Here is a 22,375-nt window from a genome sequence, read left to right as displayed (position 1 = left end):
ATGGTCTGCATCACTCAAGGGCTAATTTACCGTGTTCATTAGAACGTTGTCACCTGGGGAAACCCCAACAGGTCAAAACTCCAGCTAATGTGTAGGCCTATATCTACCTATTATTTTATTATTAAATGCCGTCCATCCATTTTCTTGACCGCTTATTCCTCACAAGGGTCGCGGGGGTTGCTGGAGCCTATCTCAGCTGGCTTTTGGGCAGTAGGCGGGGGACACCCTGGACTGGTTGCTTTATTATTAAATGAGGTGATTCAAATTCAGTGCACTGCCTGTCAGCCACATTTTTTTTTTCATACCGCGTGAGGTTTTCCCCAGTGTGTATGAAAGTTCACGCTTGAGTCCGTCTTCCACTGTTTCGAGTCCAGTGGGGCATCAGGCACTACAAGGCTGCTGCTTTAAATAGCACCACAGCTGTGGAAACTAATCAACACTGTAAGGACAGCTAAACTGAGTCAGACCGGGTTCTTCCTCTCAGCTGCTGGGACAGAACACCAACAGGCCTCATATTTTCTTTTTCTACTTGTGGTGATACAGCCCACATATAGACATTGACTCAGTTTGTTAGGAGTTTACAGGTGGCTCTTAGGGATGGACATACAAGTTGTGCCAATAAAAATAACATTCTGTGTGCATAAAGAGTTAACCACAATATAATAAAAAAAAAAAATTCTGTATTTATTTTAATGTATTCATGTATTTGTGATCTATTTTGATGATGGCGTAACCAGAAATGGAACATGCAAAATTAAATAGGGTGTGGTTAGGCAAACAGATAAGTTTGTTTGTTTGTTTGTTTGTTTGTTTGTTTGTTGTATTTCTGTGAATTGCCATGCAGTAGGTCTACCCTTGATCTGTACTAGTTGAAAGAAATGTCATTATTCAGCTCTGAGCTCTAACTCAGCTGTTGCAAGAGGCAGAACAGTTCAGCCGCTCAACAGGTGCTCACATAGCGTAAGAACACAGTATCTCATAAATAAATCACATTCAAGTTTGCCTCTGCTTCATGTCATCAACCATCTTTATTAATGGCCATGTATGTGCCAGTGTGTGTAAACAATGAATTTATCCATAGTAGTATGAGCCACACTCGCATTAAGGTAACAAGCAACTAATAAAGAACATTAAGGACGTGACACATAAGGTCTTTCTTTACTTTTTTTTTTTTTTTTTTTAAACCTGCCCTTGTGTATTAGTTTTTGCAGTGTGCAAGTTCTCAATAATGAGTGGGGGGACACTCAATGCCCACTTCATCATTTAATCATTTATCTACATCTACTGTCCATATGACATCAAATTTTCAGACTTGGGTAAAGAATACCACGCATGCGCATATTTCATAGAACAACTTCCTGGTCCGGGAAATCAATTATCGCGAGAGGGCAGTGTCGTCGCATGCGATGCAGTACAGTGTCAGTGGCAGGGGCCTAGTGGAATGTGAAACTACAAGTTGTATTGCCTCGGCTATTTTTTTTTTGTCGTCTTCTTTTTTTTTTGTGACAACACCCGCTGCACTTTTTTCGAGACAACACACCTCCCCTCGGAATTTTGCCATGTTTCACCACATTAGGGGAGCTCTTTAAAAATGGTAAGTTTCACGATATAGTCACTAGCGCTGCCTAGTATTAGCATGTAGCTTAGCCAGTTTATCAACAAGCTGAGCGTTTGACAGCTGAGCAACACACCGAGCTAGCGTTAGCATTAAGGCGTTAGCACGAAACCAGAAGAAGAAGTGGGCTAATCCCATTCGAGTTGCTACCGTTGAGGAAAAACGTCACAATTCACGCCTGCGGTTGTTGCAGGAAGTGATTCACTTGCGTGAGGTAATTTCTCAGCACTTTTACTTGTTTGACAATTAAACGATGGAGCGTTGGTGCTGATTACTAGACGGCTAGCTAGCCTGGCATGTCGTAGTTGCTTAGTGCAACTGTACTGTGAAACCATAAACAAGCTAATTTTAGGTACAGTTTAACACAATTGCATGATCATGTGACTAGTTCAACTGCTTTTTTCAGAGACTAAAATAAGTTTTAAGTTTTTCTCTGATTTTCTCAGTCTCAGCTGACTCACTGACTGTGGCACATTTGACAGGCACCCCGTCAAATGTGATGAATGCACGCGCACTCATGTTTTGTTTTTTTTTTTTTCTTGTTTGCCTTATTTTGTCTTGCCATCTCAGCCTCCTTAGGGGATGAGAGGACACCGGCCCTTTGCGTGTCTGCGGCTGTGGGATCGATCGTGGACTTGACCCGTTGGCTTGGCGGGTGTGTTGGGTCAGGATGGCGCAGGGGGGCTCTCAGCTTGATTATCACATCCTGCAGGACCTCAAGCAGCGCTTCCCTGAGATCCCAGAAGGAGTGGTGTCGCAATGCCTTCTTCAGGTACGTGCATAAACCCAACCGTTGTTAACGATTCATGTATCCATAAACATAACCCTTCTTTGACAGCACCTCAATTAATTGTGCTCGGTTTTAAACTTTATAGAATTCTGAGAAGCACTTCATTAGGTACACCTGCGCAAGTTCATGTTGGGGTCCTTTTTTTTTTTTTTGTCACTTTCTTAATTCCATGTATTTCAAGTGACACATACCAGATACAGCTGTGTGTTTACATTGGCAAAACACATAAAACAGTCTGCATACGCAGATGCCCAAATTGTATGTAAATAACTCCACAAGTATCAACACCAGGCTTTGACAATACAGAAGTAATGCTATGCTCATATTATGTTCCTGTCTCGGCAGGCCTTGCATTTCTCATGTTCTGATCAAGGTCTGGCCCATTTTTCATGCTCTGTCAATGGTTTCTATAAATGAAACACAAGCAGTCAAGCACCATTGGAGAATGTTAAGGACCATGGCAGACTTAAGTAAAACTCCCCTACTGGGAGTCTTTATTCCCTCTCAGACTGTCACACGCCAGGACGCAGCATAATTGAACACGAACGGCTCCTGTACACGCTTGCTTGACATGAAATGGGACATAATTTGCACCAAACACGAACAAAACTTGGGATGACCATGAGATGCCAGGGAACTATACATGCTTTGCGTCCCACTACGGCCTCCCTCCAAGTTGTGTTTGTTTGTTTACACCCTTTTACGTACTATCAAACTATTCCCTTCACCCCATTTTGCCTCGGCCGACTATGTTTCTTATCTGGTCAGGCACTCACAGCCTGTCTTGTTTGCTCATCCTGTCCCTTGTGGTTGTCATATCTATCGCATTTTAGCAATGTTGGGCTGAAACGTCATTGCCGTGGCTACTGGGAACCTAATGCAAATGTAACCTAAAACAATAATATAATTAATTTTAAGACTAAGATATGGTTTAGTTGGCCGCACAATTGATTTAAAGGAGTATGAACTCTGCATTACTCCATAATATGTCATTGGTATTTATTTTAATGATGGACACGCTACTAATGTATTTATGCTGCATTGGTGGTGCTTAGACAATCCGAGTGGCATAAGTCCAATTTCCCACCTTCCTCAAATGCCGCATTAGAGCGTATTTAATTGTTTATGCATTATTGCTAAATTAATACATACACGTGTAGATGAAGAAGATAATTGCTTTTATAGGATGTCTTCAGGTTTTGCAGGTCTACCTAATTAAGTGACTAGTGAGTGTGCACTGGTTGTTAAAATGACCCACGGGAATAATACATCACATCACAACGATTGTGTTTTATTGTTAATATGAGACAGTTATTTGTGACTTCACAAACAGGACTGTCTGTACTTACTTGACTGTGCAAGGGTGGAATTACCGTTGGATTAGTACTGACTTGGCCATGTAGTATATTCCAGTGATGATGAGTTTCACTTCACCCTTTAGTTTTAGTCTCAGCTTGGTGATACATTTCTTGAGGGGGTGCCATAATGTGTGGAAAAATATTTCGTAGTACAGTGCTGTGGTAACCATTGACACTTATTCATCCCTTGTTGTTGAAATTGTGCTTTCTGTTTTAGAACAACAATAACCTGGATCTCTGCTGCCACCTGCTGGCCCAGGAGAGTAATCGATACCTCTACGGCGAGTTCCATCACAGTCCAGAGGAGGGGCGCTTGGGCCGAAATCACATGCTGCACATAAGCCTGGGCTACCCGGGCTCGGAAGCAAGCAAGCCGAATGGAGGAGCGGGACGTTCCCTCGTTCACAGCACAAGTGACAGTCACATTGACCCCCAGAGACCCAGTTACCCTGAACCGCTGTCGGCGCCCGCCACAATGGCCCCCTCCCCGGGTTTCAATCCTTTTTTCATAAACGACCACGGCCGTTCAGCCAGCACTCCCACTCCTCCACCGACAATTCCGGGTATGTCCCCCACATTCTCCCCTGTCTCCCGGTATACTATGAACCCTATCACCGTCACGCTTTCGCAAAGTATACCCAATGCCCCGCAGGCTCTGCAGATAACCCCTGGGCACTATGCTAACAGCAGCAACACCACACTTTATATTCGACCCTCACCCTCCCAGAGCCCTCAGCCGTCACCGTGGTCCTCCTCAGGCACCTCCGTTTATCACCATCAGCAGTCTCCTTATAGCACCCCCACGTATGGCTCTCCTTACAGCTCCCCCCAGCATCAGCCCCAGCCCCAGCCCCAGCCCCAGCCCCAGCCCCAGCAGACATCCCAGCACCAGCAATATGTCTTCCACCCTATTACCTCTCCAACCCTCCCCAGCATGCCCTACCATCACCAGCCCCAACCCCAGCAGCAGACCCCCGTTTACAGGCCCTATCACCCAAAAAGCTCCCTTAAGAACCAGATAGAGATTACTCTGGAGGGCCCACGGCCTCGCAGCAATTCCCCTGTGCACACCCCCCACCCCCAGGGAGCCCTTTATATGGTCCCCAGTACGTCACCCGGCTCCCCTTCGAGGGGCGTCTCAATGTCCGTGACCGGAGCATCACCTTTCCACCCGGGAATATACCTGCCGCATCACGGCCCCGTAAGGCCCCGGCCCAGCTCCTCGCCTCAGCCGGGCCAGTCGGCCTACACCTTCAAAATCAAAGTGTCCCCCGGAGGGCAGGCCCAGAGACCACTCAGCTCACCTCCCGTGGCAGAGGCGGAATCGTTGCTTAACATCGTCGACCACGGGGCTAACAGCGCCGCCCCTCCGCCCATCCTCCCCATCTCGGCTCTACCGGGGAACGTCGCCAGTCACTTGCAACAGATGCCCCGACGTTCAAGCTCAGGCTCTGATGACTATGCTTACACTCAAGGTATGGAGCTGATTGTTTCATTTGGGGAAACTGTTGATGTGTGCTCTTAATGGAATTGACTGAAGTTATTGGAGGATGTAAAGAGGGTGTGATTGGAAAGGCTTTATTTTCCATATTCCATAACGAAGGCCTGAAGATGATTCTTAACCCAGAATTCTGAAGGAGTTCTTAAAGCACACCGCAGACAACATGTGCAACATTGTTGGGTTTGAGACGGTGTTAATGTTCCATCATTAGCGGGTGCTAATGGACCAAGGATAGTCAACTTAAAATCTCGAGGGGGCCACAATTGTTCATCAGTGCAAATGGGAGCCAGATAGGGCTGCTAAATTATGAAGAAAATGTGAATCACGATTATTTTGGCAACAATTGTAATCATGATTATGATGATCATTTATTTTGGCACAAAACAAGAAAATGTTTAAACGTAAAAAATATTAAGACAAATACAATTATTTCAAACACCATAATTTTGCAAGTTACTTTTGGACGAAACAAAATGTAATTAAATTTTAGTTTTAAAATTAAAAAAAAAAAAAAAAAAAGCGCAAATGTATGAACAACTCACATTAGTGTTAATCTTTTTTCTTTTTTTCTTTTTAACTCATTTAGTAATTGTGGATTGTAATAATTGAAATTGTAATTGAATTTGTATTAATTGCACACCCCTTACATAAGACCATGCACCTCCTAAACAGATGTATGACAAAATCGCTTCCTGGCCTTATTATTCAAGGTATTGGTCCCCATGATGATCACCCTCTTGTGGCTATTTTACGATCAGGAGCTAGAAATGAGAAATTAAGGGGTTGTTATGCATCAAAAGTACTAGTTGTATCGGTTCTTGGTATCAGTATCGATGACCACATTAGTACTTGTACTGGTATCAGCCTGGAAAAAACATGGTATCAAACTACTACACATTGAAATTGTCACACAAAAAAATTACTTAAATGTTTTATTTTGTTGAGTAGCTAAGAACAAAGTAGTTTGCAATGCTGCCACCTGTAATCTGTTGTATATAAAAGCAAATATTGTCAAGTTGTATGTACCGTAATATATTGTGCTATAAATTAATATTGCACCCATGTCACCTTCTCCAAGTGGATATGGTTGAAAGTTACCCTGAAAAGCTCTTAAGTTCAGCTTAATATACTGTTGAAAAACACATCAATAGGTAAACTGATGGACTGCTGTTGTAAGACTGTCAATTAAAAACTAATAATTATATTTGGAAAAGAGAATATTATTGTCACTCATGTACACAGTTGTACCATTTTGTGGTCTCTTACGTGCATGCATGATAAGTGTAGCTTGCAGGTATTATTTAGCTCAACTGTATAAAAGATAGCAATGAAACAAGTTGCTTAAACAGGTGGTGATGTAATGGTTGTTTGTTTTGCATATTTAATTTTTGTGTCTCATCTGTGTCCCTCTTCTTTATTATCACCGTCTCATCCAATTTCCCTGCAGCTCTCCTGCTTCACCAGCGAGCCAGGATGGAGCGTCTTCTGAAGGAGTTGCTGCACGAGAGGCAGAAACTGGAGCATCTCAAGTCGGACGTCAACAACATGGAATACGACGCTCTGCAGAGACGCTTCCGAAGAGTCAGCTCCACCAGCTTTATTCCCAGAGTGAGTGATTGCCAGCCTCATTCTGGTCATGTTCAAAACAGCTTTAGTGTTTGAGGAGCGTCGTTTCAATCTTGTTTGCGCTCGTGTCTTTGCATTTCCCGCTGCAGCCCGAGGAGATGACTCGATTGCGGAGTCTTAACAGACAGCTTCAGATTGATATCGACTGCACCCTGAAGGAGACAGATTTGCTGCAATCCAGAGGTACACGCATAAACAAACTGTGCAACATGACACACAACCCTGCACAACAACGAGTTATTTGAAAACGTTTAAACGGCCAAGCCCATAAGCAGGCAATTGTGTCCTAAGTGATGGATGAAGCTTCATCCTCAGACAGTTGGCACGTTCGAAAGTGTTCCGGTGATCCGTGAACAGAATTAGTCTGGTCCACGGGTGGTTGCTTACTGGGTCAGTGACCAGCGTGTGGCTGCTTGTGTCATCACCACTCCCTCCATGCATTCCTAACTGTAGGGTGTAGAAATAACAGCTGTAAAGCATTTTGTGCAAGGAGCAGCCCACCTAATTATGATTAATGACTTTTCATAATCTATCTCCTCAAATTAGTTCTCTTTCAGGCGGCTTTTCATTTCAACATTTATTCACATTACTTCTATTCAAGTTTGCAACTGTTTTTGCACTAGTGAGTCTTTCCCTTTAGTCTTCAGTCTTAGGAAAGCATTTGAGCCATCAAGGGTTGCAATTCTGAAAGATTAATCAAATCTCAGGTGACCTTATACCTTAAAAAAAAAAGCACATGCACGTGGAATGGCCCCTTCGACTTGTCTCAACATGTTACATGGCCTGTTCTGTCCGCATGTAAACTTCCCTTGGTAATCTTCTTGGTCCACAGGGAAGTTTGATCCACAAGCGATGAACAACTTCTACGACAACATTCAGCCTGGCCCGGTGGTGCCACCCAAGCCAGGAAAGAAAGGTGAGTTCAGAGAAATATGCCTCTAGTTGCATTCAAACAATTGTTATGCAGTTCAATGTCCCATTAAAGGATACATTCACTCTAAAAAACGCTCATTTACAAATATCGTCCAAGATGTTTTTAGGTTGCAGAATGTTGAGTGAATATCCAACAATTATCTAACGCAGTCTTCACCTTGTTGGATGTGCTGAACCCCACCAGTTTCCTATCCGCATTCACCGAACCCTTCTTTATTGAAAAATCAAATTCAAGACATATTTATTGAGCACTTTAAAACAACTACCACTACCACTGTTTTCTTAAGATGGAACCCAGGGGCTGCAGATACAATGAAAACAGCAGAGGCCCCAGTACTGAACCCTGTGGAACACCTTATGATCCATTATACATGTGGAATGTCATATTGCGCATATTCGTCCGGTCATTTGCTTTTTTTGTTTTGCTCAACACCGTATGAAGAGATTACAATAATAAAGAAATCACATGATGATCTAACTGCAGGGATGCCCAAATCCAGCCCTCAAGGGCCACTGTCCTGCATGTTTTAGATGATTCCCAAATGATCAGGATTGTTACCAGGCTTTTGCAAAACTTGCTGATGAGCTGATCATTTGAATCAAGTGTCTTGGAGGAGGGAAAAATGTAAGACACAGGTGACCAAACTCTGGCCCTCAAGGGCCACTATCGTGCATATTTTAGATCTTTCCCTCCCTGAACACTCTTGATTTAAATGTTCAGAAACGTCATCAGGCTCTTTCAGAGCTTCCTGATAAGATGATCATCTGAATCAGGTGTGTTAGAGGAGGGGGAACATTTAAAAAAAAAAATAATAGTAAAAAAAAAAAAGTGTCAAAATCCGGTCTTTGAGGGCCACTATCATGCATATTTTAGATCTTTCCTTCCCTGAACACACTTGATTAAAATGTTAAGGAATGTTATCAGGCTATTGCAGAGCTTCTTGATGAGATTATCATCTGAATCAGGTGTGTTAGAGGAGGGAGAACATCTTAAAAAAAAAAAAAAAAAAAAAAATGCATGCATGTTTTAAATGCCTCCCTCCAACACACCTGATTCAGATGATCAAGTCTAAGCAGGATTATTATTATATTTTATTATATTTTAGATGTTCCCCTCCTCCAACACGGCTGATTTAAATAAGTCAGGATCGTTGATCAAATAATGCATTCAAATGATCACAATTGATCTTTTGAATCACGATTGTTGATCATTTGATTCAGGTGTGCTGGAGGAGGGAACCATCAAAATCATGCAGGATAGTGGCCCTCGAGGACCAGATTTGGACAACCCTGTAATAGTGTGTTTCTCCCTGTACTGTACGTGTGTGTGTGTGTGTTTGTGCCAAAAGGGGACCATTTTCCCAAGCCAGTGCCGGGGCCACAGAGGGACGAGGACTTTGAAGGTGCTCAGTGGAGCTGCGACAGCTGCACCTTCCTCAACCATCCTGCTCTCAACCGCTGTGAACAATGCGAGATGCCGCGCTACACATGAGCTCAACATTGCACCGTCATGCTCCAGTTCCAGTCCTTGCTCCACCCCCTCCAGAGTCTGCAGGGCTTTTTGTTTTTTTTGTTGTTTTGCCAGAGGATCTCACCTCAATCATATAATATTTAAGACCCTTTTACCTGCTGAGGAAGAGCCATCATACCTCCCCGCACACTCGTCCTGCTTTTATCTGCTATTCCTGTGCACTTTGATTTTAAAAACTCTTTTAGTGGTGTTGGCGACTCTGATGGTGAATAAAATAAAAGGACATACAAGCTCAGTGTGGCCGTGGCTGTCACGAGGCATCGGAAAGGTCAAAAGCAAATAAGGAGTGAGATGAGGTTGTGGTTTACCTGCAAACATTCCACGCAGAAAGAGCGACTGACCCTGTTTACGCAACCGGATCCATTCCTCCAACTCAGAATGCTCTTAAATCCAGGAATTGTGTCCATTTCTCTCTTGCTGACGATAGGATCATGGAAGCAACGTTGTGAAAGGTCTGACTAATGCAAATGTAGACTTTACACTGTATTTGGCTCTGTGTTTGAGCTGGAAAAAAAGAACACTAAAAACACATGCATATAAGTATACTCCTGATACTTTTATGCATATTATGTCACCGTGTATACGTGATAAAAAGATGTTGATTTCCTGTGCAAATGCCTCAACTTGCTGTACTTAATAAATGAGCGGATGCTATGTGACTTGACCATGATCAGCCGACATGAGTGGTTTGAATGAGTGGCTGCCCCTCCCACACAAGAAACACTTCACCTCCTGCTGCATGGTTATTATCAGTCGGTCAATCAATGATAACGCCATTAGGAACACAACAGGAAACTCACTCAAAAATAAACTATGTTGCTCTTGATCAAAATGTGTTTTTGGCATTGACCCATGTAAGGAAAAATACAGTGATTATCATCGAAGGTGTCACATTGAAAGTACAATTTTCCAGTTTTAGTGCTTTATTACAATCTTCATGCACTGAGAATTGCTCTATCACATATAGCAGTGTATCATGGATCAACAGCTATACACAGTACACTAATACAATACACTACTAACTACAATGATCCTCTTTCACAAAGACAGCACGCATCACATGAGGAGGTGCACACATGATCAGCTAACATCTTTTTTTCCCACTGGTTCAGATTTGATATGTTCAGAATAGATACAACACCGTCATAACAAGTAGGGATTTGCAGCCGAACAGGAATGTCGCATTTCCTTGGGTGTGCCTTGTTTTGTCTGAGCCTCCCTTTATTTTGCAACGTCCTCAGGATGTCATCTCCTTCCTGGAGCCATTAATTCCCTGATTAGGGAATTTGAGTTGATTTTCTGCTGTTATTTTCTGTCTTGGTTAATTCAGTCCACACATTCATCTTCACATGGGGTCAATGGATCCATCTGTTCTCCCCAGATTGTCTGCCTAATTCTAAGACCCACTGGAGCTCCACTTAAAGGGGAAGCAAACAAACACTAGGTAGACGAAAATAGCCACACATTTCATAGTTCATCAATCAGAAGTTAGACTCAGCTTCTTCAATCTGAATTTTTCATCTGACAGACATCCACAATTGCTTATTTGTGGCAACAGTATGAGACCTTTTCGTTTTATAAAGCCAAAGGTTGACAAAATTGGTGAGGGGAGCTAAAAAGAAAAAGCTTGACATCAAGCCACAAATGGATGAATGTGTACACGTGTCATCTTGTGAGATTAGCTGTAAAATCGGTTTCCAAGTCATTATTTTTTATTCCATTTTCACTTGCCTTAAGTCTCCATAGTGTATCGGAATGATTGTGAATTTCTTTTCCCCACCTGTTTTTCCTTCAAAATCCCAAAGACGGAATGTGAGAGAGCATGTTTGTAATAACATTCTCATATTGTGTTTCAAATAGTTTGTTTTTGCTGTTATCCTGCCCCTGGGTCATACAACGTGACTGAAAGTTCAAGACGGCAGCGTGTCCCTCTTCTTCTCTTCCACATTCTAATAGTAGTCTTCGTAGTTCTTGGAGTTGAGGCAATAGAGAATGGCCCCTCCAAAGGAGAAAATGGTGGACCCCCACCCGAGGCCGTACCCCCAGTTGAACTCGTGGTACACCCTCAGAGTGACCGCCTCGATGAACTTGATGGGGAACAAAACTAGGCTGCATGTCTGGAGGACCACTGCAAAGGAAAGTGGGAAAGTTTGCATGAAAACTCACAGGCCACATCATTAGGTACACCTGCACAATCGGATACAACACTTGGCATACTTTACATGGACGCAGATGCTAAATGTTACAGTATTATTACAGTTTTGACATCCCATATGAGTTGTGTACCTGCAGAGAAGAGCATGATGGCCACGGGCTTGTAGCAGCGGCTCCTGGAGCTGCAGCACAGGGCCACGAGGGCCACGAGGAAGGACAGCAGGGTGAGCGCGGCCCCTCCCAGCAGCAGGGCCAGCGTGGCGATCTGCCAGTCTGCATGGGGACACAGAGAAAAGGGTTGGATTGACGGAGGTGAGGCATGAGCGCACACAGATAACATATGACTCGGCCCGCTACGGTTTATTTATAACCACAGTTTAGAAACAGGGGTCTGCAAACTGCGGCTCTGGAGCCACATGTGGTTCTTTAGTCCCTCTCCTGTGGCTCCCTGTGGATCCAAGTCATCCATCCATCCATCCATCTTCTTGACCGCTTATTCCTCACAAGGGTCGCGGGGGGGTGCTGGAGCCGATCTCAGCTGGCTTTGGGCAGTAGGCGGGGTACACCCTGAACTGGTCGCCAGCCAATCGCAGGGCACACAGAGAAGAACAACCATCCATACTCACACGCACACCTATGGACAATTTGGAGCGCCCGATTAACCTAAGAAGCATGTCATTGAAATGTGGGAGGAGACCGGAGTACCCGGAGAAGACCCACGCAGGCACGGGGAGAACATGCAAACTCCAGCCAGGAAGGCCGGAGCCTGGACTCGAACCCGAGTCCTCAGTACTGGGATGCGGACGTGCTAACCACTCGCCACCCCGTATCTAAATAATAATAATGCTAATAATAATAATAATAAGAAGAAGAAGAAGAAGAATAGAAATGAATTTGTTAACGTAAGTCGTATTTTATTTTTTTAGATAAAGTATTTGTTAAATGAATTAATGATTTAGATAAAACATGAATAATTAAATATTTAACAAATGTCAAAATTTTTAAGTTATCATAAAAAGAGATAAAGATGGATGAAAAAGTTTTTAAAATTACCTTTAAAAAAAAAGGCCAAAAAGTGACCATAAAATATCAAAAAAGCAGAGGAAAAGCAGAAAATTAGCATTAAATGTTGACGAAATTGCCAAAAATGTCAGAGAAATGAATTTTAAAAAAAAAAGGCAGAAAAAAAAACATTCACAAAGTCTGCATAAAATGTCCAAAAACAAAAGAAGAAAGGCAGAAAATTACCATAAAATGTCTACAAAATTGCCCCAAAAGTCAGAAAATTGTTTGAAAAGGCAAATAAGAAAATGTTCAAAAATTAATCATAAAATGTCCAAAATCAAAAGACGAAATCCAGAAAATTAACATAAAATGTCCATGAGAAATTACCAAAAAATGTCAGAAAATTATAGCAAATAAGGCAGAAAAAGTATACATTAAATAAATAAATAAAATAGCCGTAAAATGTCCAAAATAGGAAGAAGAGAGGCAGAAAATTAAATCAAATCACCAAAAAATTTTGACTGAAAGGCAGGAAAGTCTAAAAATGTATCAAAAACAAAGCATGAAAAATTACCCCACTCCCTAAAGAAAAAAAAAATTAATCCAAAAATGGAAGGCAAAAGATAGAGGAAAATGAATCCAAACTATTGGATGCTGCATATTCTTCTGTTATGGTGCAGCTCTAATTAGCTCTTGGGACCTCCATATATTATACTAACACTAACACATTGTTTCCTTCATCACAATGTTCAAATGTTTTGCCGTTCCAAGCAGATTATTATTATTTTTTTGGGGGGGGCGAAAATGCACAAGAAAGAAAAGGTTGCTGACCCCTTGTTTAGAAAAATGCATTTGCAGTTGCAATGTCTTGTAAAAGTTGGATACAAGAATGTAAACATCAACACACTGCATCATGGCAGGAAGCCGATGTGTGCAACAAAGAAAGACAAACAAAGCGTATCTTTGAGGTGACTCAGATAGTGAGTATCCATCCCACCTGGCAGATGCCAGCTCAGCAACATTCTTAGCTTTTCATTCAGGGAGGGGAAGAAAACCTGACATCTCACTCCCGTTTCCTGTCCTGACTGGGAAGCGGAATCCAAATGGGAAGCAATCTCGCCGGATGTGGGGAGATGAGGTCGCCTGCTAATATATCAGAGGTAACTAGCAGAGCCTGGACAGAGCCTGTCTGTTTGGATAGTTAATGTTTGGCTACTCGACACAAACTTTTCGTGCAAAGTTGTGTAATTATCCATTTCATTATCCAAATACACATTGTGCAATATCCCGGTTGGCTGGGTTCTGCAAAGATGGCCTATTGCCAGCGACTAATGACTGGAGAGCGTGAACTAAATTCTGAGTTTGCTCACTGCAGATGCTGCCAAGCCATCAGAGTAGCCACTTCAGTTTCTGATTGTTTAATAAGTGCTTTAAAAAAAAAAAAAAACATGCTCGAGTGGTTTGAGATCAGGTGACGACCTTTGCCACAGGGTGAATTGTCAATATTTTTCCATCAGAGTCCACAAAGCTTTGTTCACAGAGTTGAGATCAGGTAACTAAACAACTTTGGCACACTTGATTTGCCCTTAAAAAAAAATAAAAATAAAAAATAATCGCTCTCACTGCCTTCATTTTTGTCCAGTAAAAGAAAAAACATGCTCTCTTGACGTGAAATCAGGCCACTGACAATCTATTTGCCTTGCAAAATATTGCACAGTTTTGCTTTGATTAGCCTTGCACAGTGGTGAAAAATTATATGGAATATGGAAACATTAAAAGTTGTCCATTAACGAGAACTATGTTTGTTTCATCTTCTTGCCTTCCTTGTTCTAGTTTAATTGGTTGATTGATTTATTATGCTGTGTGTGCACATGGGACTGAGGGATTGCATCGTGCATACATTTAGTTTTAACCAAGATTAGGCTGAGTATTGTTTTCTCAAACATGCAAAATTCCCAATACAGTGTGCAAATTTTCAGTTTCTTCAAATACATTCCAGATGATACCAGCAGAACCGCTGGGAGAGCTATTTATTTAACAGTATGTAAATAATAATAATTCACATTCAATCGTCAGCAAAAATTGGCTGCGCTTGAAATACTTCCTGTTTTCATTCTTCTTTCAATTGTGCAGTGTCACTGAGCGTAGCAATAAATGAGAAACACATCTCGTGTTGGATCACGTTTAATAGTGCAGGTGTTCCCAATGCTGTGGCCATTGACTGTATGGAATGTCGGCCATGTATCGAGGCAAAGTGTCCACGAGGTGCTGCTTTACAGGCCTAATTATCCATGGCTTGTTAACTGCTGAGATGGAGAGGAAGTCTCCGATAACGGCCTTTGGTCTGCACTGCAGAAAGAGGAGAACTGCGTGTAAACAGGTGCAGGAAGCCATTTCAAGAAAAGTGTCTTGAAAGAAATAAACCTCATGAAAGACTTGATATCAACTTCAATTGTTTGGCCAGGGTGTTGTTCCAAAAAATATATCCGTTCTTTTTCAAGCAGAAAATGATGAAAAGCTCCACCAGCAAATTGATGGAACGTAAGCTGCTTAAAGTATAGTTCCCACTCTTGTTGGAGGGAAACCAGGGGCCAAGCAGCTGAAATATAAACAAACACTAACTACTTTTGACCAAATATGGTTGCGGATTTAATGTTTATAATGGGCCCTGTCACCACAGGATGTTAAGCGTAAGTCCACAAAAAGCAGAGCGATCTTTCCCTCCGGTTTACAATAACATGATGAGGCGCCAGTACAGAGGGACCTGCCCTATCACTGTAAAGGTCTAAGTGCCTCGACCCTGAAGTGTTATGACCCTTCACTGGTGAATGACACTTGGAATTATATAAACATAGTTTAGGAATTGTGTAACAAACCGTTGTAAATTATTTACAGCAGTTTTCAACCAGAAGCTCCGGCTTACTATTTATAGTTATAGTTATCTAGTCTATTTCATTTAAAAGCGTCCTTGGCTCCCTTGAAAGGTGCTATATAAAGCTAAGTTATTATTACACTTGCACTCTGAATAGCCAACAACTCCATCAGTAGATAGTGGGTGAAGTAGTTTTCTGAAAATTCGGATAACAATATTGTGCAAAAGTAAAACATCCATCCATCCATTTTCTATGCTTGCCATCATTAAAGTATCCTGCAGTCTATCCTAGCTGACTTTGGGTGAGAGTTGGGTGAGTGGTACAAGTTATTTACTGTATAATATATTGAGATAGAGCAAAAGTAGCAGTTACAGTAAATAAATCTCAGCTGTCGCTTTCTGTAGGCGTAAAAATCAGGACTACTGAGGATTTCACATTCAACAATTATCAGCAAAAACTAGGCTGAGCTTGAAATACTTCCTGTTTTCACTCTTCTTCTTTCCAATTTAAAGAGTGTCACATTATGTGTACTGTGCCGCCATCTAATGACCGACATCGGAATTCCAGCCAAAATTAAAGAGACATGGCGGGATGTGTGAATTCGGACCCAGCGATGAAGCAAACTTTACTAGCTGAAACGTGTCAATTTTCCACTTCCTGCCAGGTGTCCCAATACTTTTGCCCATCTCAAGCGTCCTCCTCGCTGGGTCAGTTGGGTGCCTACAGCTCCATCATGTCTCCAGACTGCAGCGTCAAGCGAAAAGTCTTATCAGCGCGCAGGATGCTCTCATTTCAGATTTGGAACAGACCCACACGGCGAGAGCTCGAGCGCTTAAAGGCTTGACAAGCGAGAAAGTGCCAAACCATTAATCTATAGCCGGCCTGATGACAGATGGAAAAGGAGATACCCAACTCAAAAGCCAATCTGAGGATTCATTAACTTATCGAAGAAGTCCTCTTGGGCACCAATTTAGCGTTTATCGTGCATACAAAAAAGGCGAAGATGTGTGTCAGTGAAGTGCCTCAAGTCAAAGTGACGGGCAAAATGCACACAAACTGTGCAGTAAACAGGAAGTTGTTCAATTAAGCATAGCAGCCCACCTCGAACCCTTATCCTTTCTAGATAGCTGAGATAACACAATCTCCCCAATACAGAAGCAAAAGCACAAACAATGACGCGACGGACACGCTCACACATCGTCTCCACATTCATCCTCTCTGGTAACACGCACTTGACATCCACGTACACGACGCTCTTACATCAACGTCATACATTCCTCCTTGTGTCTAAAGAAGGTGTGAAAAAACATACACAGTATATATGTCTTTGCTTATTGTGAACACTTCATAATAATAAGTCCCTTCTGCTTTTTGCTACATACTCGGGATTGAACCTTTAAACCGCTGAGTGGGCAGCCAGTGTGTCAAAGTAACAGGATTTATTTAATGCCCAAAGCGTGACACCGAGGGGCGAATATTGGTGGGACACGAGGTACTGCCGAGTCTTATTACTGTACTGGGATTCAAATCAATAATCCTGCCGAGCTCCGGCGGCCGGAGGAAATGGCGGGTTGACTGTTTGTTGTTGGTATGCCGACAGGGCGGCTACACGCCTTTATATGGCACCACAGTGCACTTCTTGTCTGCACAAGGGAAGAGAAAGATGGCGGCCTGCGTGACCCACAATTACTCAACTCTTAAACAGGAAGACAACAGTTTGTCTGACAAACAAAAACATTGTTCACGGCTCGCCACCAGTCCAAACATAAGCATAAACTCTCCAAAGTACTTCCAGATTAGTTTAAATATGAACACAATGAATTCCAGAATACTAGATTTTTTGTTTTTTTAATCAATCCATTTATTTTAGTTACAGTATTTTAAAAAATTTGCTAGAGCAAACAATGTCAAATTAGTAATGATGAATACCACGGTTTATCATCACTGGAAGAATTTCAACATGGTTAACTGTGTAAAAGTGTATGAAACAGTCACGAAATTAAATTTATATAAAATAATTTGCTTACTGTTGAAAATTGTTTTTTTGTTTTTAAATAAAAGTTGTTTTGTGCCAAATAACAATTAAGTAAAGTCAAATAAATGACTATATATATTAGGGGTGTGAATTGCCTAGTACCTGACGATTCGATTCGTATCACGATTCACAGGTCACGATTCGATTCGATACCGATTAATCCCGATACGAATTTATAACTCGATTGTTGCGATTTTTTTTCATTCAAATTTAGAAAATACTAATCAGTAAGCTTGTAGAGTGTAAGATTTATATGAAAATGTATTATTTATTTATCTGAAATTTCAGTCTTATAGAGGTTGTAATCTGTTTCATGTTTGAACAGCATTAAAATAAAATATTAAGGCTTAATGTTCCGTTCATATAACATTCATACAAGGTGTGAATCCTAACCCGAAGTCAGACGTTTTGTTGAATATTTTTCCAGTTTAAAAATCGATTCACACACACACACAAAAAAAAAAAAAAAAAAAAAAGGCAATGATGATAAGACGTTGAATCGGTAAGACTGCCGAATGAACAATTCTGAGCTCTTAAAAAAAAAAAAAAAAAATGTAAAAAAAATCGATTTTTTTTTTATTGAATCGATTCGAGAATCGCGCGATGTAGTATAGCGATATATCGCCGAATCGATTTTTTTACACCCCTAATATATATATATATATATATATATATATATATATATATATATATATATATATATATATATATATATATATATATATATATATATATATATAATTATTTTTAATGGGCGGCACGGTAGTCGAGTGGTTAGCACGTCCGCTTCCCAGTTCTGAGGTCTCCGGTTCGAGTCCAGGCTCGGACCTTCCTGGGTGGAGTTTGCATGTTCTCCCCGTGCCCGCGTGGGTCTTCTCCGGGTACTCCGGTCTCCTCCCACATTCCAAAGACATGCATGGCAGGTTAATTGGGTGCTCCGAATTGTCCCTAGGTGTGCGTGTGAGTGTGGATGGTTGTTCGTCTCTGTGTGCCCTGCGATTGGTTGGCAACCAGTCCAGGGTATCCCCTGCCTACTGCCCAGAGCCAGCTGAGATAGGCGCCAGCAGCCCCCGCGACCCTTGTGAGGAATAAGCGGTCAAGAAAATGGATGGATGGATGGATGAATTATTTTTAATTTAAGTGTACATTATTAAATAAAAAAATATATAAATAATAAATACTATAATAATATATACCTTTATATTCAACTCATTCAAAAAATGTAAACACTAATTATTCATTATTTCTTGAAACACTGTAATTAAAAAAGTTTAATTAATTAAATAAAAAATTAATCTCAAGGTACGATAGAACGCAATTGTTTCAGATAGATTTTAATAAATATTTTAGTTGCTAAATGACATAATAAATTAATTCACATTTCATTTTGACATAATAGAGATTTGGAGCCAGAACCAAAGAATTGTGGACCAGACTTTCTAACAAGAAGTGTGGAGGTAGCATTCGGTACTTAAGTTTTATTAATTTTGATTACTTATTGTCACTTTCAACATATTGTAACAAGCCAGAATAGAATTAAGTAAGTAAGTTCCTGTTCTATGGTCATCATCATCATGTTTCCTCTTTGCCATTCACACTTTTCGTCATGTTTTTCGTAAACCTTTTTAAAGTTCAATTTTTCATTCAACATAGTAAACAGAAAACATATTTGACATAATAAAAAGACTGGATTGTGTTCTAAACAGCACAGCCTGCCATTAAGGAGGAGTTTGTTTTCCAGCTGCATTGTTGCTATGCATCCTGTTAATTTCATGTGGAATAATAGAGCCACTCAACAAAATATAATTTTGATACAAGTATTCCTCCATGTTTTGCATTTCAAGTGACAACTCCATATCATGGCTTCCTTAACAGTAGAAGAAGAAACATTTCTCGAGTGCTGCACTTGTTTCCCAGGTTACTAATCTGCATGCATCTGGATCTCTGGGGGGAGTCGTCAGACTCGGAGTTGCCCTCGCTTGTGGGCCAGTGAGGGGACGCACAAAAGGCTCATTTTGTCAGTAACAAAAGGACAAATGAAACCCCAGCTGGAGCAATCCCTGGCCCCGATGAATTCCCACATAATTTCCAAGGCAAATATTTAAAGAAAAGCTTAGCCCACATTTAAATAGAGAGGTGTCCCACTCTCACCAGACTTTGATTTCACCCTAAAAAAAAAAAAAAGTTTATTTCCCACGTGAGCTGCCTATTGTTCACTCTTCTCTTTCATGTGCAAGCATTTTAAATTAACTAGCAAATTATTCCAAGTAATTTAGCAGTCTCTCGTGGCCGATCTTCCCTAACTGTCACCCCCCAAAAAACCATTGCACATTTTCTATAGCAGAAAGTCTTTGTTATATCCTTGCACCCTTTCCATCATTTAAATATGAATAGAGCCTCGAGTTATCTCTTTCTTTCAAAACAATTGTTTTCAATTGTGCCTCTCACCGGCGGCCAGCGTGCTGTTGCAGGACCACTGCGCCGAGCTGACGGGCTTCCAGCAGGACTCCCACAGGGACAGGTAGTACTGCTTGTCCGCCGTGACCCACGCCGGGCTCAGGACGGCTCCCACGTCCAGGCACAGGGCGAGGAAGACGCAAAGCAGCCCCACCAACTTCAGGGGCGTCAACGCCGACACGCGCACCTCCTCCGTCCCGCTCACGGATGAAGACATGCCGAAGGTGCAGTCTCAGTCATTCAAAAAGAGCATGGGGGGGGGTGCTTGGAGCACATAAACGAGTTCGAGTCGTGGTGTTGCGCCCTCTAAACAGCGTGTTGTGGTCGCAGGGATGAGGAGATGCTGACAGGCTGTGCCCGACTCCGGAGGACGCTCGTGCGGCTTCTGCCCCTGACTCGAGTGTGCTGGATCGCTGAAATAACACGCGCACTGCGCCCGCTCGGTCCTAGTGCCTACAAGTACAGTGGCTATAAAAAGTCTACACACCCTGCCTTGATCAAATGCCACGTTTGCGTGATAGAAAAAAGTAAATAAAACCGTATCCCACTGAGCGGCAATCGCTTGAGACTCTAACAAATTCGTTCAAGGTTTCCTAAACATTCTCTAACAGTCTTAATAGTTTTCTAAAATGATGAAAAGTCCCCCCTCGCATGAATGCAGCATGTGAGACAGTTAGTGAGCGGATTGACTGGGTGTGAGCTGTGGCCAACAGCAGCTCTTGAATGAGATGTCTCGTGCATTCTGTTACCGAGAATGAAGTGGCTGAAGTGAAGACCATCGGCAACTGTATTGTCCTTTAACCACATACAGAGCGTTACGTTACGTAGAGAGCGTTACAGTACGTTCATTCGTATAGTTGGCTATATGCTAAAGTGTATTTAGTCAGCTGCAGGCTGAAAAATGTGTGACGCCATTTAGGGCTGGGTTTATTTAAAAAATAAAATAAAAATTCAATAGTGAAATTTCCTTTTCAGAGCCCAATATTGATTTATAAAACCATAAATTAATTGTTTTAATAATATTTCCTCACAAATTCATGAGAAAATATAAATGTAAAGGCCACAATGTTTTTGTATGTAGGCCTATGCACATTTTTTTTTTTTGCAATTTGCTGTTTCCTTGAAATTCAAAAGTAATTTCTTCCCTTTACAAAAGACCTGACTTATTGCACTTAGTTTAAGACAATTTAGAATATTTACAATTTATATTTACAATTACTGAATTACAATTATGAAAATATTATTTTCATCTTATCCTTGCTGATGTCAATGTTTGTGTAAAACTTAAATGATTATAACACGTTACTTTCATGAACAAAAAAAAAAACGACATCATTTGAGCAGTTACTTCCTTTTTACTGGAAGTAAATCCCGAGTACATTGATAGTAGTTTAATAAAGAACTAATGCGATAACAAAACAACAAAAAAGAAAACAAAAAAGCTCAAATGCAGTCTGATTTTCAGTATGCGTGTACCCCACAAGTGTCTTATCCAGTGATGCCTAAAGCCACAAGGGGGCAATATCGGGGGACTGCTGTGATGTTTTGGGACTGAAACATTTTGATAAAAGGAAACTTTTATCAATGCAGAGCTGCATCACACATACTGACAATGCCATCATATATTTGCCTAGGCCGGTTTGCATTTGGTCCAAATTGTCACTGTGGAGATAAAAGCCTTTCAATTGACTGACACAGGACATTAAGCAAAAGCTAAATCATCAGGATACAAGCCATCAACTCTTGCCTTTTCCACAGTAGTCAATAAGCAGCCAATGGTGTGGAGCGCAGTAGTTTGTTAATGTGAAAGGTGAAAAGCAAAGGTGAGATGCGGGGCAGTGTATTTCCAGCTGTAAACATAATAAGATTAGCATTTTCACAACTGCAATGTTTTTGAACTCCTCAACAAATGTAACTATCAAACAATTAAAAATAAAAATAATAACATTGCTGACCTGGATAATGAATTGCTAATTTGCACATTTTCCTAAAATAGACTTAAGGGGAGAGAGTGCATTGACATTTAACATAGAGAGCCAGACTACTTGTCACCATTTCATTGACTGTGGTTGCTGGGGTAACCATATTTCACATACTGTATGTCATAATTGCTCTGCTGCTATTGGTTACCGACCATAATTAGATCACTAAGGAAGATGACTTACTGTTATGCAGGAAGCCATAAAGATAATACAGAATAAATGAATTGTTATTGATTCATTGTATAAGTAATGTATCAATAAACACACAAACAAATATGCCGAGGGAAATCCATAATGCATCCCTGTCTGTAGTCTAATGCTGCATAAATTAACATAATATTGAAAGGTGAATGTAACCCTGCGGTATAGTCAGTGCAATCTTTCCCACATAGGCAATCAACATGAGGTAAAAGAGTAGAATTTAATGATGGCGAATTAAGTGTTTGGCTTTTACAACCATTCTAATGATCGATTTTGAGTTACACCGCAATGTACACTATTCATTTAATAAAAGG

At 41.3% G+C, this 22,375-nt stretch overlaps 2 protein-coding genes across 3 annotated transcripts; one reads left to right on the top strand and one right to left on the bottom strand.

Moving 5' to 3' along the window:
• The first annotated feature begins 1,385 nt into the window (after positions 1–1,385).
• Positions 1,386–10,018, top strand: tab3 (TGF-beta activated kinase 1 (MAP3K7) binding protein 3). 2 transcript variants are annotated; one of them, XM_077535020.1, is made up of 7 exons: positions 1,386–1,594; positions 2,186–2,387; positions 3,981–5,238; positions 6,712–6,872; positions 6,980–7,073; positions 7,723–7,806; positions 9,173–10,018. In XM_077535020.1, exons 2-7 carry the CDS (start codon positions 2,286–2,288, stop codon positions 9,313–9,315), a joined length of 1,842 nt encoding a protein of 613 aa, XP_077391146.1. In that variant the 5' UTR covers positions 1,386–1,594; positions 2,186–2,285; the 3' UTR covers positions 9,316–10,018. The 2 variants fall into 2 exon arrangements, with proteins under 2 accessions (XP_077391146.1, XP_077391147.1); XM_077535021.1 differs by lacking the exon at positions 1,386–1,594 and adding an exon at positions 1,627–1,829.
• Positions 10,019–10,259: 241 nt separating this feature from the next.
• Positions 10,260–20,288, bottom strand: tmem47 (transmembrane protein 47). Its single transcript, XM_077534147.1, has 3 exons — positions 19,870–20,288; positions 11,641–11,781; positions 10,260–11,482 (listed from the first exon to the last, which is right to left on the bottom strand). The coding sequence occupies exons 1-3, from the start codon at positions 20,093–20,095 to the stop codon at positions 11,304–11,306; spliced, it is 546 nt and encodes a 181-aa protein (XP_077390273.1). The 5' UTR covers positions 20,096–20,288; the 3' UTR covers positions 10,260–11,303.
• Between the last annotated feature and the right edge of the window lie 2,087 nt (positions 20,289–22,375).

Source organism: Festucalex cinctus, chromosome 10 (genome assembly GCF_051991245.1).
Source record: "Festucalex cinctus isolate MCC-2025b chromosome 10, RoL_Fcin_1.0, whole genome shotgun sequence".
NCBI classification, from domain to species: Eukaryota; Metazoa; Chordata; class Actinopteri; order Syngnathiformes; family Syngnathidae; genus Festucalex; species Festucalex cinctus.
The sequence above is the reverse complement of the archived record's forward strand: the minus strand, read 5'-3'. Positions and strand labels throughout refer to the sequence as shown.

What these genes read in the sequence shown, in the direction of transcription:
- tab3 (XM_077535020.1), top strand. Translation starts at nt 2,286, where the DNA reads ATGGCGCAGGGGGGCTCTCAGCTTGATTATCACATCCTGCAGGACCTC. An exon ending in TGACTATGCTTACACTCAAG is followed by an intron (nt 5,239 to 6,711) that starts GTATGGAGCTGA and finishes ATTTCCCTGCAG; the next exon opens with CTCTCCTGCTTCACCAGCGA. An exon ending in ACCCAAGCCAGGAAAGAAAG is followed by an intron (nt 7,807 to 9,172) that starts GTGAGTTCAGAG and finishes TTGTGCCAAAAG; the next exon opens with GGGACCATTTTCCCAAGCCA.
- tmem47 (XM_077534147.1), bottom strand. Translation starts at nt 20,095, where the DNA reads ATGTCTTCATCCGTGAGCGGGACGGAGGAGGTGCGCGTGTCGGCGTTG. An exon ending in CAACAGCACGCTGGCCGCCG is followed by an intron (nt 11,782 to 19,869) that starts GTGAGAGGCACA and finishes GTCCCCATGCAG; the next exon opens with ACTGGCAGATCGCCACGCTG. An exon ending in CATCATGCTCTTCTCTGCAG is followed by an intron (nt 11,483 to 11,640) that starts GTACACAACTCA and finishes TTTCCTTTGCAG; the next exon opens with TGGTCCTCCAGACATGCAGC.